This window comes from Balaenoptera physalus, assembly GCF_965194825.1.
Source record: "Balaenoptera physalus genome assembly, chromosome: 20".
NCBI lineage: Eukaryota > Metazoa > Chordata > Mammalia > Artiodactyla > Balaenopteridae > Balaenoptera > Balaenoptera physalus.
In genome coordinates this window covers 7,824,765-7,841,970 of record NC_138901.1, presented here as the reverse complement: position 1 = coordinate 7,841,970, position 17,206 = coordinate 7,824,765, and the positions used below count along the sequence as shown (strand labels likewise).

At 51.7% G+C, this 17,206-nt stretch overlaps 3 protein-coding genes across 5 annotated transcripts in view; 1 reads left to right on the top strand and 2 right to left on the bottom strand.

The window, feature by feature from the left end:
* Window positions 1–21: 21 nt before the first annotated feature.
* Window positions 22–4,240, bottom strand: ZACN (zinc activated ion channel). The gene is given in 11 exon segments (XM_082440926.1): window positions 22–1,019; window positions 1,462–1,601; window positions 1,603–1,621; window positions 1,788–1,995; window positions 2,127–2,167; window positions 2,170–2,250; window positions 3,033–3,202; window positions 3,465–3,571; window positions 3,721–3,765; window positions 3,913–4,037; window positions 4,116–4,240. Coding segments are annotated over 11 exon segments (1,221 nt in total). The 5' UTR covers window positions 4,210–4,240; the 3' UTR covers window positions 22–828.
* A 1,216-nt stretch (window positions 4,241–5,456) lies between these two features.
* Window positions 5,457–11,778, bottom strand: GALR2 (galanin receptor 2). Its single transcript, XM_082440925.1, has 2 exons — window positions 7,576–11,778; window positions 5,457–6,297 (listed from the first exon to the last, which is right to left on the bottom strand). The coding sequence occupies exons 1-2, from the start codon at window positions 7,941–7,943 to the stop codon at window positions 5,472–5,474; spliced, it is 1,194 nt and encodes a 397-aa protein (XP_082297051.1). The 5' UTR covers window positions 7,944–11,778; the 3' UTR covers window positions 5,457–5,471.
* A 30-nt stretch (window positions 11,779–11,808) lies between these two features.
* Window positions 11,809–17,206, top strand: part of SRP68 (signal recognition particle 68) — a 29,614-nt gene continuing 24,216 nt past the window's right edge. For all 3 annotated transcript variants that reach the window (XM_082440923.1, XM_082440922.1, XM_082440924.1), the window contains exons 1-3: window positions 11,809–12,004; window positions 13,560–13,626; window positions 16,306–16,419. In XM_082440923.1, coding sequence (XP_082297049.1) covers window positions 11,845–12,004; window positions 13,560–13,626; window positions 16,306–16,419 — 341 coding nt within the window. In that variant the 5' untranslated portion in view covers window positions 11,809–11,844. The remainder of the gene's footprint in view (window positions 12,005–13,559; window positions 13,627–16,305; window positions 16,420–17,206) is intronic.

Sequence of the window (17,206 nt, the reverse complement as noted above, 5' to 3'; positions counted from 1 at the left end):
AGTGCTCTCCCGGAACTCTGGGGTTCCTCCACACCTTGGGTTTCATGACCCTGACTGCAGCCCGCAGGGGCCACGTGACGGCTTCAAGGCAGGAAGGACAGAGAAGGAAGACAGAGGTCTGTGCCCTCAGCTGCCTCGTGTGGACAGGAGCAGGAGAGCAGAGCAAGCCCACCTCCGGGCCAGCTCGGAGCTGGGGATGGAGAGCCCCCTTCAGCCCAGGCGTGAGGGCTGGGCTCGGAGGAGCAGGCCACGCTGCAGCCACAGGGCCTGGAGAAGAGCAAGCAGGGTTGACCCGCGCTCGGATTCAGCGCAGAGGACGCATTCCCCGTCCCCGCAGTCCTGCGGTCTGGGGGGTTCTGCCCCCGAGGCATCCCCCTGGTGGCTGGAGCAGGAGCGCTCTCTCCCCTGCCCTCTGAGGGCCAGCACTCGGCAGGACTTCACAGAAGGAGTTCTGACCACCCCGTGCCTGGAGCCAAGCAGCAGTGGTTGCAGAAGGAGCAGTTAGGCTGCGTGTGGGGACTGGGTGACCAACCAGTGAACAATCATGAGACGATCTGGGGCGGAGTTGGGGCCGGGGGCATGAGATGGGCCCCACCTACTTCGATAAGAGTGAACAGCTGAGCTCAGTGAAGACAGACCCCTGAGGCGCCCTTGCACTGGGATGATGGGTTTATTCCACACTCTTCGTTTGCACGCTAACAGAAGGGAGAGCTCAGGGTGGCCTGGGGTCCTCCAGGCTTAGGGAAGAGAGTCGACCTCCCTCCCCCCTCTTTCCGGAGACCCTGTCACAGCCCAACCCCTCAGGTCTGCAGCCCCAGGCCCTGCCCCTTACAGCCGGGGCCACCCGCCGTGGGGGGCAGCCTCACCAGGGGCTGGGTCCGACTTGCATGTCGCCCACATCCAGAGCACAGCGAAGATGAACTGGCTACACAGCACCCCTGCCACGTACACCAGGAAGAAGATGTGGTCAGCAGCCTCAGGCCAGCTCCTCCTGGACCCCTTTACTCCTCTGGAGGCTTCTGTGTGGGGAGAGGCAGGAAAAGGAGGTGTACTTCAGGGCTCACCTGACATGCACGCTCTCCCGGAGCAGAAGGGCGAATCCCAGGAGGTGCCAGTCTGTATTTCTCCCTTCGTTAGATTCACAACTAATGAATGTTTGGGTCTGGCCCATTTTCGGTCATCTTGAGTTGAAAAAACGTCCCACAAGAGAGGCTCTGCAAGGCAGAGGTTATCCCAGGGAGTCTGAAGTCACCCGGGCCTTTAGGGGGGCCGACCCTGCTCCCTGCTCCAGACCTGCGGCTTCCAAGGGCAGCCGTGGTGGAACCCAGGGACAGTGGAGCCAGCAGAGTGGACGCAGGAACCTCTAACCAGCCTGGTAACCCGCAACCCCAGCCTGCCAGCTCTGGCCCTAGGCCTCTTTCCTCAGCAACCCCCGAGGAAGGGGCCCCAGGCCCTGCCCACCTTCAGGATCAGGCCCTGGGCTCCCACAGTCGTGCTGCTCCCCTCTCAGGACCGGGCTGGGGCTGCTCTCCGCCCTGGGGTTGCTGTGGCCCAGCAGCCCGGACAACAGCACGGTCTCCGTGGTGTGATGAAGAGCAGCATAGGACAGTGAAGTAGTGAACTGGGGAGGTGGGCAGGGAGGGGAGGGCAGGGGCCAGGTCCGGCCTTGAGAGCCCAGGCACCTGAGCAGAGGCACCCTGGCTTGGGCGACAGCAGGTGCGGGCAGAATGAGGGGGACCTAGCACAAGGTGGTCCTGCCCCCGGCCAGGCGAGGGTGTGGGCCTTACTGAGCAGCGGGCTGCAGGAGGAGGAGCTGGGCAGGGCCTGAACCAGGGAGGAGCGGAAGACGAGGTAGCCCAGCAGCAGGGTCACCTTGTAGGCGATGCGCTCCGTCCGGAGGGGCAGCAGCGGCCCGCACAGGTCAGCCAACAGCAGCGCCTCCCCGGGTACCAAGAGCGCTATGACGGCCTTTAGCGCTGTGTTCTGCAGGCGCAACTGGAAGGAAGAAGGTCGGGGTTTTCCAGTGGGGGTTGCGCAGGGGTGGGCAGTAGAAGGGTGGTGTCACGGCCTCTGGCTGTGCATCCCCGATGCCCCCATCAGCCCTCGGCAGCCACCTCCCAACTCACCGTCACCTGGAAGCAGGGCACCAGCTGCTGGGATGGGACTTGGTTTTCAAATCCTCAACTACGTATTCCCTCTTGACACTCACAATCTCATTCACCGCATGGGCATGGAACTCCAGCTCCATCACTGAAGGGGTGGGGGTGAGAACAGTGAACTAGAAATACCCCTGCCCCCGCATCTCTCTTGGGAGTAGGGGCAGGGACAAGCTGGAGCCCAGGGGTGATGGAGCCCTCTGATGGTTGCTGGGGGCAGACTTGAAAACTGGTCTGTACAAGGGCTTTCCAAACCCGATTTCTCAAGACCCCAAGTTTACTCCAGTTAGAGGAAGGGCCTTATCAGATTCATAGATGAATTTTCATTGTAAAAACAAATGCACCACTTCATGGAAGGGGACACGGTCACAGACTCGTTCACCAGTATATCATTTCACACCTGAAATAATTAGAATTCAAGGGGCGGCAGCTGTGGTATTTCCCAGAGGGGAGGGATGTAAGGGAAGGATGGGACTTCGCCGCTGAGTTGGACATCACCTGCTGGGCTTGTGGGATATTCACTGGGTGGCTACACCTTTGGGATGTTTCCAGGAATGAGCCTGCAGTAGCCTGAGCCTCTGGGCTTGACACAAGTGTGCAGTTTGGCCCTGGCTGTTGGGGGCATTGCTCTGGGGTAGCTGATGGGGGAGAAGAGAAGACTGGAGGGGGGCTACAGCCTAGAGCAGGGGAAGACTAGGAGATGGGGCTGCTATTTGAGTGGGAGGTGCTGGGTGAAAGAAGAATGATCAGCTCCCCTAAGCCTGGGGGTGGACTGATGTGAACACAGGCCCGGGACCCCTGTGTCAGGTGTTTGCTGGAGGCCAGAGGCTTCCCCTCCCCTCTCCCTTCATCCCCCAGCTCCTGTCCTGTCAGCACCAGTGTTGCCAAAAGCGAAGAAGCTGAGGCTGCAGTCGCTCTGGTCCCTGGGGAAGTGGAAAAGCTCAAAGTCACAGTAGGTCTCCGTGGTGAGGGCCAGGTAGAGCTCGATGTGGCCATCCCGGTCCACTCGGGCCTGTGGGCTCTGGTCCTGCCAGCTCACCCAGAGCCTGCAGAGGGAAAGGTATCACAGCCAGTGGCCCAGCTCCTCCTCAGAAGGGGGAGGAGGGGGAGACCCCAGCATATGCCCAGCTGCTATCCACTGCCCTCGGGGTTCCAGAAAGGGCACCATAAGGCACGGGAGTTGTGCCAGTGGTCTGGCAGGGCCACCAGGAGGGGGATATTCACTAAGAGGACCTCCCGGCTCTAGATGGGGAATAGCGTGGGCTATGCCTGCCCAGTTCCTGAGACAAGAACCCCCGCCTCACTTACGCCTCCCGGATAGTGAGTCCTGGTGTCCAGAGAGAGTCCCAGGGCAGCGTGACTCTGCCCTGCCAGTGCCCAGTCGAGTTCAAGGCCAGGCGAGTGTCCAGCCAGGACTAGGGACACAAGGATGCTACTAAGGCGCCCACTCTCCGTATATATATGCGCCCCTGGGCTTGGCAGGTTGATGAAGGCCAGTACTTCTGGGCTGGGCTTACAGAGGTCTCCCTTCCTCAACCCCTGCCCCCACACCGTGGGTGCCCACCAGCCGAAGCAGCATCGTGGAGGACACTGTGTACCGCAGGATGTCCTGGGGGAGGGGGGCAGCAGGTCACCTCGGGGGTGGGTACTATGTGACAAGAAGGAAGGAGACCCCAGCACTCACTAGGCTGAGTCCTGCCCCATTCCTAGCTCAGCGCTTGGGCCCCCGAGTCCTCCAGAGCCTGAGGACACTTACCACGTTAAACACGTTCGACACGAACACCTGCACGTCCACGAGCAGGGGCGCGCTTCCGTTGTTCGGAATCTGGATGGTTTCCTGAACCTCCTGGGGTGAGTTGAGGTTGAAGAAGGATGGCCAGTCTGAGGGATGGAGGTCGAGGTCACCCAGTGCCCTGGGGCCCAAATCCCAAAGCTCAAGACCCTACGCTTTCTACCTACCAACCGCTGGCACGCTGAAGCCACACTCCCGAGCCAAGGGCTGTGGGGTTCCGAGCCTGAGGAAGGTGAGATGGGGCAGGAGCCACAGGGCCATCAGCAGCTGCACGGAGGGGCTGGATGGAGCAGGAGTGCCTAAGCTACAACCTCTACTTCAGTCACTTCTCTGGGGGACTGGGCAGTCGGCTGGAGGCAGCTGTTCTGTGCACCAACCCTGGAGCCTTGGACTTGGCACACCCCCACCCCAGGTTCAGCAAACACCTGAAGACAAAGCCCAGGACCCAGCCCCGCCCACCTTGCACCTGCCTAGGCTTCCTGGTCCTGCTCCATTTCCACCACCTGGAACCCATTATCACATTCAAGACCCATCAAGCAGACCAGGGAAGCATGGGACCCCTGCCCAAACACACACACACTTCTCTGACACTGTCCTTCCAATCTGGCCAGGTGCAGCCTCTGTTTCCACAGTAGGCACCGCCTGGCTAAATACCCAGACCCTTACCAAACTGCTCTGCGCTCAAAGACCTGAAGTGGGCGCACCCTTGGGTTATCCTGCCTCTCCTCGAGCACAACTAATTTCACGTAAAAAGCCTTGGCTCAAGAACTCCGGGAGTGGGGCAAACCTGGGGACAGGTAGAGGCTAGCTCCTGACCAAAGCTCGGGGGCATTTTTGTTCGGGGCGGGATTCTCAGCCTGCCCTGGTCCAGCAGTGCCTTAGAACCACCGCTGTGGGCCGCAGAGCAGGACTGACGGAGGTGCGGGTGACTTTCCTGGCCCGAGGATAACCCAAGCCCTTGGAGACCAGATCCCAGATAGCTGCAGTGAAGGAAGGAAACCCAAAGGCTGAAGGTGGGTAGGCACTGATCTGGCTGGCATGACTCCAAGGGACCCCAGGGATCTGGGAACAGGCAAGGACCCGCCGACCCGCAGGCGCACGAACGCTACTAGGAACACACATAGTGTCCAAGTCTGTCATCGACCGGTTTATCGAGCGCGCTTCAACACTCAGCCCGCCCTTGTCGCGCTCACTGGCGGCTGCTGGTTCCTCGATCTATATACACCTGGCGCTTCCGCATGGCCACGTGCAAAGAGCCTTCGGTCGTCCCGCGCTCCCCAGCCTCAGTTAGGGATTTCTACGCGGATTTTAACTCTGCCGCCTTCGGTGCGGGCCGCCCTCTTTCCTTGTAACTCGGCAGGGCACCCCGCCCTCATTTATCCAGAGCTCCCCTGTGAAATCCTAGAGCCTCGGGACCGTGAGATATGCGGAGACACGGCGCGCCAATGCACGCGGAATAGATTGCGCGTTTTATTAACAGATGAAACTCCTTCCACGATCCCCCGACCTCTGACTCCAATCTTTCAACACCCAACTGTACTCCCTAAGTGCCTTCGGGTCACATTAACTGTCAAGATGGCTTTGGGAGCCTTTTGGTCCCGCCAGGACAGGCTGGGAACCGAGCTCGAGTACTGGCAGCTAAAAGGCGCCGGCGCAGGAGCAGAGGCCCCGGCTGCCTCGCTCACGTGCGTTACGTCGGTGGACTCGCGCTCCAGCACGCTGCCGTTGCGGGTGCCCTGGGCCGCGACGCACACGCGGCCGGAGGCTCTGCGCGGGGCGCGGCGCAACAGGCACGCGCAGATCTTGCGGAAGCCCTTGCGGAAGTGCTTGGAGACGAGAGCGTAGACGATAGGATTGACGCAGGGGTTGGAGTAGGAGACCAGGTGCGAGAGGATACGCAGCGCGTAGGTAGCGCGCGTAAGGGAGAAGCGGCCGAACCACACGCAGAGGATAAGCGCGTGGTGAGGCATCCAACAGAGGCAGAAGAGCGCGGCCACGATGATGATCATACGCGTCACCTTGCGCTTGGCGCGCCGGGTGCCCGAGCCGGCGGCCACCGGGTCGACGGCGCGCCAGAGGTAGCGCAGGGTGCGCGCGTAGGTCAGGCCGAGCACCAGCACGGGCAGCAGGTAGCTGAAGACAAAAGTGCAGAGGTCCATGGCGCGGCGGCGAGGCGCGCTCCACGCCGGGTGGCACACGGTCAGGTTGGCTAACCGTGACTGGCGGTAATAACTCAGGTACGGCCTGGAAAAGAGCAGCGACAGCCCCCAGATGAGCCCGACGGCCGCCAGGGCGTTGCGAGGCGTGCGCAGCTCGCGGGAGTGCAGCGGGTAGCGGATGGCCAGATACCTGCGGGTCAGGCCAGAAAGGGAGACGTCTGGTTTGACGGCGGATTCGCAGAGGCAGGGCCGGACCCCTCCTCCTCGAGCCCCACGCTCACTGTCGAGCAATGAGGAATGTCTCTAGCGCTCGGTAATACCGCACAAGCCCGGAGGGCGACACAGAGCATCCCGGACACCCTCAGCCGCGCCTACATGTGGGGCGGGACCCGGCAGCAGGAAAGGCCACTCATCTGCTCTTCCTGAGACTACGACCACAATCGGATTCCACCCGGGAGGGCACCCCGAAGATTAAACCGACTTTGGGGCTCCGGCAGGCTGTGATTACCCACCAGTGACGGTGCCCGGAGAGGTAGGACCCAGGTGCCTTGAGGCCCTAGGAGACAGCATGGAGACACTGTCAGGCAAGGTACCGCGAGGGAATTCCTTCGAGAAGCCGACGTTCTATGGGTCCCACCAGTGCTCTCTTCTTGGAACCGGCACACTTGGCGTTCAGTGGAACTGGGAGGTATAAGGGGAATGTGGCCTCACCTCGCTGCCTGTCCAGGGAAGGTTGGGAGGACGTGGGGACGGAGGGGGCCGGGGAGATACCAGGATTCCCTTCCTAGGAATCCCCCAGGTGTCCTTTCAAGCTTCAGCTTCCTGGGGGACCCTTGGGCCCGCTCCTCTCCTGCCCTTGCCCCCGGGCCTGTTGGTCAGGTTGTGGAACCGAGCTAGGGAGCCTTGGGCATGCTTGCTCGGAGTTTGGCATGGGCCCTCACGAAGGACCCAAATTCTGCAGTCCGCACCAGAGTCGACTGTGCGGAGCAAACTGTGGCTTGGAGGCCAGCAAGGTGGAGATGCCCGAGTTTGACGCCAGGAGACAGGCCAATGGCTTCATGCACAGGATTACTGGATGGGCAACTCTGAGCAAATCACTTACAAACTCGGTTTGGTCTGTAAATTGGGCACAGTAATCCCTCCCATTCCAGCCTCCCAGGGGCGTTGAGCTTCCAAGGAGACCCAGCACGGGGAAAAACGCTTTGTACCCAGAAACGCTGTGCTTTGTCAGATGCCAGCGGCGCTGGAGAGCTGAGGTGTCCAGCCTGAAGCCCCTGAGGATGCACCTAACAGAGATACACGGAGGTCCCCCCATTCTTCTTCTTCTTTTTCCTCTTATACACCTGCTTGTCTTTCACTCCCTCCTGGTTCCCTTGCCTTCCTAGTGTTCTTTTCTACTTTCCACGCATGCCTCCTTGACCCTCAAGTCCAGACCCCTTCTCCAGCCACAGCCTGCCTGCCAGCTCACCTGTCCAGGGAGACGGCAGCCAGTGTGAAGCTGCTGGCATGCATGGTGAGGAAGATGAGGAAGTGCACTGCCTTGCAGAGCAGCGACCCGAACACCCAGTCGTCCAGGGTGTAGATGGTGGCCTGGAAGGGCACGCAGCACACGATGAAACACAAGTCGGCCACGCCCAGGTTGAGGATGAAAGGGTTGGTGGTGCTGACCGCCTGGCCACCACGAAGAAGCACGGCCAGCACCAGTGAGTTGCCTATGGTGCCCACGAGGAAGATGAGCGCAAATAGCATGGGCACGATGACCGCCTCAGGCTGCCAGCTACTCCCGCCCCCAGCCTCGTTCGTGTCCTCGGTGTCCAGGCCACCCGAGCCATTCATAGTGCCGCCGCACCGGGGCTGCCCCGACTTCTGCAGCCGTCTGTGTCCTGGCGAGCGCGCAGCTCCGGCGGCTTCAGCCGCTGCAGCGCCCAGAGCGACTCGGCGGAGCTGCGGGCGGAGTGAGCCTCGCGGCGGCTGGGGCAGGAGAAGCGGGTGCGCTGGGGGCAGGGGGAGGAGCGAGCAGCCGAAGGGTGGGATGTTCCCCGTAGCGGCCGGCCGCGCTGGGGGAAGGGCTGTCCAGGGGCCTCGGCGCTCCCCGGCCAAGGCACAGGCTGCCCACCCCTGGGGCGGAGGGCCGCGCCAGTGTCTGCTCCCCGGCCCTCCGGCGTCGTCGGCGCGGTCCAGCCTCCGACGCCGCGCTGTGCCGGGCTGAGCAGCGAACCGACCTCCAGGGCAGACGCCGGAGTGGTGGAGGGACCGACTGCCGGGAGCGCTCGCCCGCTACCCCGCGCGCCTCAGCACTTCCCTGCAGCCTGGCGGGCGCGCCAGACCTCCCGGGGCAGGCTGGGGGGCGTCCTCGAGAGAGAGTTCCAGGTGGCCCCTAAAGCGTGGGGTGGGGGTGATGAAGGGCGGAGGCGGATGGGAGTGCTGCCGTTTTCCACAACTGGCGAGTGGGACGGCCCTGCCGTGTGCTCCACGCCTCTTCCCACTTTTCAGCGGTGGGGATGGTGGAAGGATTTCATTCCCTTCTCTCCCTCACTGAGCGTTTCCCCCTCCAATTCAGTCCGGTAAAAATTTATTGAGCATCTGCTGTGTGTCAGGCTCTGTTCCTGGCGCCGTGCCTCGGTTTCCTCAATATTACAATGTGGGCTAATAACACCTTCTCAGAGGGCTCTGGTGAGAATGGAATGAGATGTGTGTGAGAGACCTGAGGCCAGTTGGTAGACTCTGGATGAATCCAACTCTTCTTCTTTTTCTCCTTACCCTATTCAGATATCCAACAAGGGGAAACTTAAAGGAAATACAAAACAGCAGCGGTCCATGCATCAGGAGCATTTTCCTAGATAGCCAGGAGGGTGTTTAGGTTGCAAAAAAAACAACTTAAATATTTGTTTCTGATTTTGACATACTAGGCATCAAACATTTGTGACCCAGAATCATCACTGTTTCCATATAATTTTAAAACTGGGTTTGAACATCACTACCTTCTGTAGCTTGACCTCTGCTTCACCTTTCCTTGCCCTGTTCCTTGAGTCCTAGTCAAAAACATTCTTTTTCCACTTTCCCCTCCAGGATCTCAGCCTCAGGAGCCCAGCTACCTGCTCCTCTTGGTAAGGAAACTTTATTCACACCTCTGCCCTGCCTGCTTATTCACTGAATAGGAAGATAATAACCATTCATGTTTCTGAGATGCTCGCCATTCATTTATTGAATGCACATTTATAAAGCACCTACTCCTTTCCAGGCACTGTTCTAGGTCCTTGGGATTTACCAGTGAGCTCTACAAAGATCAAGGCCCTTCATGAGCTTCCTTTCTAGCAGGGAAGAGAGACAATAAATATAACTCAAGTTATTAATCAATTACAAGTTAAGTACTTGCAGGAAAAGTAAATCACGGTGAGGGAATTCGGAGTACTGGAGTGGTGGTGATGGTGCAATTTAAAATGGGGTGGTCAAGCAGACCTCATTAGGAAGGTGACATTTGAGCAAAGAGTTGAAGGAGCTAGCCTAGCAGATAGCCAAGGGGAGTGCATTCCAGATAGAACAGCCAGCGCAAAGGCCCTAAAGCAGGAGTGTGCCCGTGTCCCTAAGCAAGGAGGGTGGTATGGCTTGAGCTGAGTGAACAAGAAGGAGATTGGCACGAGAGAAGGTGAGAGGCATAGCATGTAGGACTTTTTTCCATTGCAAGGAAGTCTTCTAGTCTGACTAAAAAGAGGAGCCATTGCAGAGTTTTGACTAGAGGACTAACATCATCTGACTTACTTTTTTAAAGAAAAGCTTTATTGAAATATAATTCACATACCATACAATTTACCCATATAAAATGTTCATTTGTTTTTTAGTATATTCACAGAGTTGTGCAACCATCACCACAGTCAATTTTAGGATGTTTTTGTTCTTGCCTCCCACCCCTAACCCTACACAACCACTCTTTCTGTCTCTATAGATTTGCCTATTCTGGACATTTTATATAAGTGGAATCATACAATATGTGGCCTTCTGTGTATACCTTCTTTCACTTAGCCTAATGATTTCAAGATTCATCCACAATGTAGCATGTATCAGTACTTCATTCCTTTTTATGGCCAAATAATATTCCATGGTATGATAATCACATTTTGCTTATCAAATTCATTTGTTGATAGACATTTGGGAGACTTACTTTTTTTTAAATTATTTTTAATCTTGGTAAAATATACAAAACACAGTTTGCCACCTTAAACATTTTAAGTGTATAGTTCAGTAGTGTTAAGTATATTCACATTGGTGTGCAACCAATCTCGAGAACTTTTTGATCTTGCAAAACTGACAGTCTATACCCATTAAACAATAACTCTCCATTTCCCCTGCCTTCAGCCCCCAGTAACCATCATTCTACTTTCTATGAATTTGACTACACTAGATACCTTATATAAGTGGAATCATACCATATCTTTTCATGACTGGCTTACTTAGCACAATATTTCTGAGCTTCAATCATGTTGTAGCATGTGTCAGAATTTCCTTCCTTTTTAAGGCTGAATAATATTCCATTGTATGGACAAACCATATTTTGCTTATCCCTGAGGGCCGCTGGGTCGCTTCCATCTCTTGGCTATTGTGAATAATGCTACTATAAACGTGGGTGTACAAATAACTCTTAAAGACTCTGCTTTCAATCCTTTTGGATATGTACCCAGAAGTGAAATTGCTGGATCATATGGCAATTCTTTTAATTTTATAAAGAGCTGCCATACTGTCTTTCACTGTGGATGTACCATTTTATATTTGCACCAAAAGTGCACCAAGGTTACAGTTTCTCCACATCCTCGCCAATACATGTTATTTTCTGTTATTATTATCCTTTTAATATCAGCCACCTTAATGGGTGTGAGGTGATCATTCACTGTGGTTTTGATTTGCATTTCCCTAATGATTAGTGCAGACTTACTTTAAAAATGCACCATTTAATTTAGTCTTCATAACCACCCTAATTGGTTATCCCCATTCACAGATGAGGGAAAAGGTTTAGAGGGAGATTATTTGCCCAACATCTCCCAACCAGTAATGGCAGAGCCAGAATTGGAGCTGCAGAGATCAGACTCCAGAGCTCGCAGTGCCATATTGCAGAGGAAAGATTCATGGTATCCCTCGCTTCAGCACTTCTCCCTCCTCGGACTGCTCGACCGGAAGTCCAGGGAAGGGCACCGATCCCCATCCATTAGAGGAAGTCCCTGCACTATGGTCGGCTCCAAAGGAAAGCGCAGACAGAGGTGGTTCCCTCCCAGGCGTGGTGTTTCGTTGCGTAGGGTGGGAACCCCATCTCCGGAGCCCCCGGGGAGGTAGACACTCCGAAATCCAAAGGTCTTATCCAACTGCACCCGCTCTCTGTGCGCGGGACCTGAGCCGGATCCCCTGTGCAGGGATGCAGGAGGTGTGGGAGGGGGACATCTCCGGGTCCTCCACCCTTGGTGGACTGGAAGTAGAGTTACCCCAGGAGACCTCAGCAGTTACGGCGTCCGCGAGCTTCCGGGCCCTCAGCCTAGCCCACCACCATTTGAAACCCGAAGCCTAGTCCACGCGCAGGCGCACTCCAACAAGTGGCCGCTGCCTGCGGGCAGGGCCGTCGGCGGCGGAGTCCGCCGGTATCCCGTCAGCCCGGCCGAGTCGGCTCCGCTCTCTCTCTCTCTCTCTCTCTCTCTCGCTCTCTCCGGTCGTCCCGCCTCCTCTATCCCGTCCTGCTTTGCGGCGCAGGGGCAAGATGGCTGCTGAGAAGCAGGTTCCTGCCGGCGGCGGTGGTAGCAGCAGCGGCGGTAGCGGTGGTGGACGCGGTGCCGGAGGAGAGGAAAATAAGGAAAACGAACGGCCTTCAGCTGGATCGAAGGCAAACAAAGAATTCGGAGACAGCCTGAGTTTGGAGAGTATCCTACAGTAATCGGGCCTAACTCGCAATGACTACGTGTCGATCTGGCGGGCCGGGGGCGGGAGAGGCGGCGGGTTGCGGCAAGACCTGGGCAGGAGAGGCCGAAGGTTGCAGTTTCTCTCGCTTCTACCTTTTGGCAGTTAGAGTTTCAGGGTCTGGTTTTCGACTGGCCTTTCCTCGCATCTTCTTTGTCCTCCAGTCTGGGGAACGTCCTCTTCTTTCAAGTGGCACCGGAATATTGGGCAGTTTTCTTCAGTTTCCCCGCAGTTGCCCAGTTGGAGGGGCTGGTGATGGGGCTGACACTGGCCACTCTGGTGAACTACTGCCTTGGCAACTGGGGCCACTGAACTGGGGAGAGGAAACTGCAGTCTTGACCTTTTGGCCTAATACTTCTGTCTGACAGCCGTCGGGGAATGGATAATAAAAATTACAGTTTGATGCTCTGGAAGTGGAGGCAAAGGTTGAGTGTTGTAAGGGAAAGTTTATTGCCCATTTTGAATATAAATCATTGTAGATTGTTAACATTGTATAGCTTTCTTAATAGGTCTGTAGACCTTTTGTCTTGTTGAGTCAGATGAATCGGTTTCTAGTTTTCATCAGAGTGTATCACAATTGAGTGTTGATGACATTAGTTTGTGGCTTTTTGAAATGAATAAGTAGTGGAGAAAATGTAGGTGAATTTCTGAAATAATACATTTAGCTTGACATCTTAATATAGTGAAGTTTTCAGGAGATTGAAATTTTACTTTTTGAACTGGTGGTATCCTTTCAAATGGATGTTAGAATGCCTTGATTTTACTGCACACCTTATATCTGTTTGTCTCTTTTTAGTTATTGGAATAGCCCTTTTATTGTTCAGTATTTTAAAATACATCTGTAAAGAAGCATTGGGGAAACTTTAAAAGAAACTAAAATTGTAGACAAAGGTCGTTGGACTTCCTAAAGTTTGGGACATAATCTTTAAATATTTTAAGATTCTTAAAAAGGAGAGTTTGCTCAGGGCTTTTTCTTTTAAAAGAAAAACTAGTATTTTAATGCAAACTGTGGTCTGGTTTGGTTGGCATGTGCTCACCATAGGCACATGCAACATCACAGCTGTTAAGGAAAGTCAGATTTGGCAGATGTAGGAGGTTATGCAAATAGAGGAGTAGTACACGTCATTTATAACGTGAATCTGCTAAAATGAGTAAAACATTGGGTCCAGGTGTAAATCACTGGGAACCACCCCAGATGTAGTCAGTATTTAGAATCCAGCTTTAAGCTGTTGGGTCTCATTAATCCTCAATGGCTAATGATGCCCTTCTTTTTTAGTTTTGAAAGTAGTTAACAGTTCAGGCAGTCAACTTTTCTACATGCTTAGCCCTGGTCCTGTCCTATGATAAGATAGCTATTGAAAATGCTTACCAGAGATTTCATTAATGTACTAAGTATTTCAGAAATGTTTAATGTGCTGTGATTTGATACAAATGTAGACTACTAGTACTAATATAGATGAATGTTTTGATTTATTTGGATTCTTGGCACTGTAAGCTTTTCCTTAATCTTGGCTCTAGTTCTTCAGATTATTAAGGAATCCCAGCAGCAGCATGGTTTACGGCATGGAGATTTTCAGAGGTACAGGTTAGTATCATGTGCAAGAGATACACAAATCTCTGTGGAATTTTCAAATTTGGTTTGCTTTTTTACTATCCTACTTATTCTGCTGTACCAGAAAGTATACCTAGAAAGTCTAGTTCTTAACTTGTATTGAATTCTCAAGAAGATACTTAATTTTCAGATTTAAAAGGAGCCAATCTTTATATCCATTTTGTCTCACAATATTGCAGATACATTGGAGGCTTCTGCTGAAAATAAGTTATGGTAATCTTTTTTTTTTTTTTTTTTTTAACTTAACCATATTATAGAATCTGGGTTACATTCCAGCTGTTGGCAATCACTGTTCTGATTTCCGTCGTTATAGTTCTGCTTTTTTCAGAACATAGCCTTTTGTGCCTACATTCTCTCACCTAACATACTGCTCAGTAGTATTCCATTGCAGGGATGAATCGCAGTCTGCTTTTGTCCCCCAACTGAATGGCTATTGGTTGACTCGAATTTTTGTTTTTTCTAGTTATTATTAATTGTTTTCAATGTTACATTTTTAATTAGATTTTTGGGTGGTAAAATATTCATAACATAAAAATGACTTTGATGTGTACCTTTTAGTCCGTTTTTATGTCTTTTAGTACATAAATATATTTGTATGTATGTGCCTACCAAATAGTATTTTTGTTCTTCTAGTTTCTTTCTGTGCATTTTTTTTCATAAGTTTGCTCATATCGTATATACAACTTTGTATTCCTCTTTTTTGCCAAACGTTATATGGTACGTATTTCTCCATGCCTATAAAAATGTTCCATACATGTGATTTTTATTAGTTGCATTATAACTCAATATATAGGCATACCATAATTTATTTACCTATTCCCCCAAGTTGGTTATTTATATCATAGCCAGTTTTGTAGGTTTAAAAATATTGTTCCCGTGAATATCTGTTCATACCTCTTTGTATTTCTGATCATTTCTTTAGTATAGAGTAGTATAGAAATAGACTGTCAGTTCAGGGAGTATGAACGTTTTTAAGGATCTTGATAAACGTATCCATATTGCCAGAAAATTTTTACCGATTTGTATTTCTACTCATAATGTGTGAGTGTCCCATTTGATTTTTTTTTTTTTAATAAATTTATTTATTTATTTATTTTTGGCTGTGTTGGGTCTTCGTTTCTGTGTGAGGGCTTTCTCCAGTTGCGGTGAGCGGGGGCCACTCTTTATCGCGGTGCGCGGGCCTTTCACTGTCGCGGCCTCTCCCGTTGCGGAGCACAGGCTCCAGACGCACAGGCTCAGTAGTTGTGGCTCACGGGCTTAGTTGCTCCGCGGCATGTGGGATCTTCCCAGACCAGGGCTCGAACCCGTGTCCCCTGCATTGGCAGGCAGATTCTTAACCACTGCGCCACCAGGGAAGCCCCCCATTTGATTTTTATGTGAAAGGGTAAGTGATAATTAAAGCATAATTATGAATCGAGGGAAAATATCTAGCTCATAGATTCGGTCAGACTATTATTTCTTCTTTTTAATAACCTGTGCTCTGGTAGCTTTTTTTTTTTAAATAAATTTATTTATTTATTTATTTTTGGCTGTGTTGGGTCTTCGTTGCTGCACTCGGGCTTTTCTCTAGTTGCAGTGAGCAGGAGCTGCTCGTCATTGCGGTGCGCGGGGTTCTCATTGCGGTGGCTTCTCTTGTTGCAGAGCACGGGCTCTAGGCGCACGGGCTTCAGTAGTTGCAGCACGTGGGCTCAGTAGTTGTGGCTCAATGGGCTTAGTTGCTCCACGGCATGTGGGATCTTCCTGGACCAGGGCTCGAACCCGTGTCCCCTGCATTGGGAGGCGGATTCTTAACCACTGTGCCACCAGGGAAGTCCGCTCTGGTAGCTTTAAGACTGAGATTTTGAAGTACCATTTAATATCATTTTGTATTGTAAATTTTATGCTATATTATTTGATTAAGGGTGGTAAAATTTTACATGTACTTTTACACAATTTAGTCAAAATACATTTATTGCACATCTATATGTTAGTCACTGTGCTATGACATTGGGGGAAACTTGAAAATAAAATCATCTTTGCACTAAGGGAGTTTATGTTAGTGAGATAGACATATAAGAACATAATATAATGCTCTCATATTGTAGTAGAAGTAAGAATAAAAAGTTGCATGAGTACAGAAGAGAGAGGCTTGGCACAGAGGTGATGTTTATAGTTTTCTTATTGATATCCTAATTAACCCCCTCACTTTTCTTCCAATATGCTTGCAGCTTCTTTCTCCATGCCTTCATTATCATCACAGTCTCCCTCAGGACGCCCCTGCTTCCCTTTCACATCCATCAGGATCCTACTCATTCTTTCAAAACCCACCATAAGTCCACTCCAGCAAAGTGGGTTAGCAAGAAGAGAATGATTGTTTGTTCAATTTGACATTTGCCTTGTTTTCTTGGTTGCCATTTTATCTGCATGATTCTCTCCAACTAGAGTATGGGTTCTTTGAGAATAGGTGCTGTGTCCTCATCTCTTCATGTTTTCTGTGGTACCAGTCATATTGCTTGCAGGTTTCCATTCAATAAATGTTTGCAAGAGGATGGTGGTATCTACAGCAACCATAAGTAGAATACCCCCAAACTTTTGACCTTACCTTATTGTAGAATTTACTATTGAAAGTATTATCAGCTTGGCCGAATGATTTTTGGTTGTGGTTTCCTACAGAGGCTACTGTTCCCGTAGACAAAGACGTCTTCGGAAAACACTCAACTTCAAGATGGGGAACAGACACAAATTCACAGGGAAAAAAGTAACTGAAGATCTTCTGACCGATAACAGGTATTGACTGCTCAGTGCTAAGTGCTGAATGCATCTTGCTAATACATTTATTGAACAATTACAGCGTGACAGGTGTTGTGTCAGACTCTTAGTTATTTCACGTGACCCTGTGGAATAGACATCTTTACTACTCCTGTGTCATAAGATGAGGAGACTGAGCCTCAGAGAGACTCTCTAACTTGTTCAGGAACTATGGTAGCATGGTAAATGTTGAAGTAAGCTATTAGACTCTAACTGGTTATTAGGTAAGGTTTCTAGAACACAAATTTCAATGTCTGAGTGCTTACTTAAACCATTATGTCTTAAGCGAAATCTGGCCATGTGTAAATTATTACAGAAGAGTTTTGTATTTCAGTGCTGAATGCATTCATGCTTAACATGACAGGATTACTCTATCAAAGCAATATGTATTAAAAGTCTATGGGTCAGTTCCTCAGACTTTGACCTGTGGACCAAAATGGTCTTCCTGCCACCTGTTTATTGTAAATAAAGTTGGAACACAGCCACACCATTTATTTAGATATTGCTTACAGCTGCTTTTGTGCTACAGTAGCAGAGTAGTTGTGACAGAGACCATATGGCCTATAAAGCCTAAAATACTTACTGTTGGGCCCTTTATGAAAAAAGTTTGCTGTCCCCTGGGCGAGTTGTGGCCAGAACTGAGTTAGACACCATATTGGATGTAGAAGAGTTGGGGAGGCATAGTTACTGAACCTCATTGATTCTGATATTGTTGAGAGATATTGGTTGAGTACAGAACAGGGAACACTACAAGATAGCAAAACTG

Coding starts and splice junctions, on each gene's coding strand:
- GALR2 (XM_082440925.1), bottom strand. CDS start 7,943: ATGAATGGCTCGGGTGGCCTGGACACCGAGGACACGAACGAGGCTGGG. Junction 6,298..7,575: donor GCTGCCGTCTCCCTGGACAG/GTGAGCTGGCAG, acceptor CCTGACCCGCAG/GTATCTGGCCATCCGCTACC.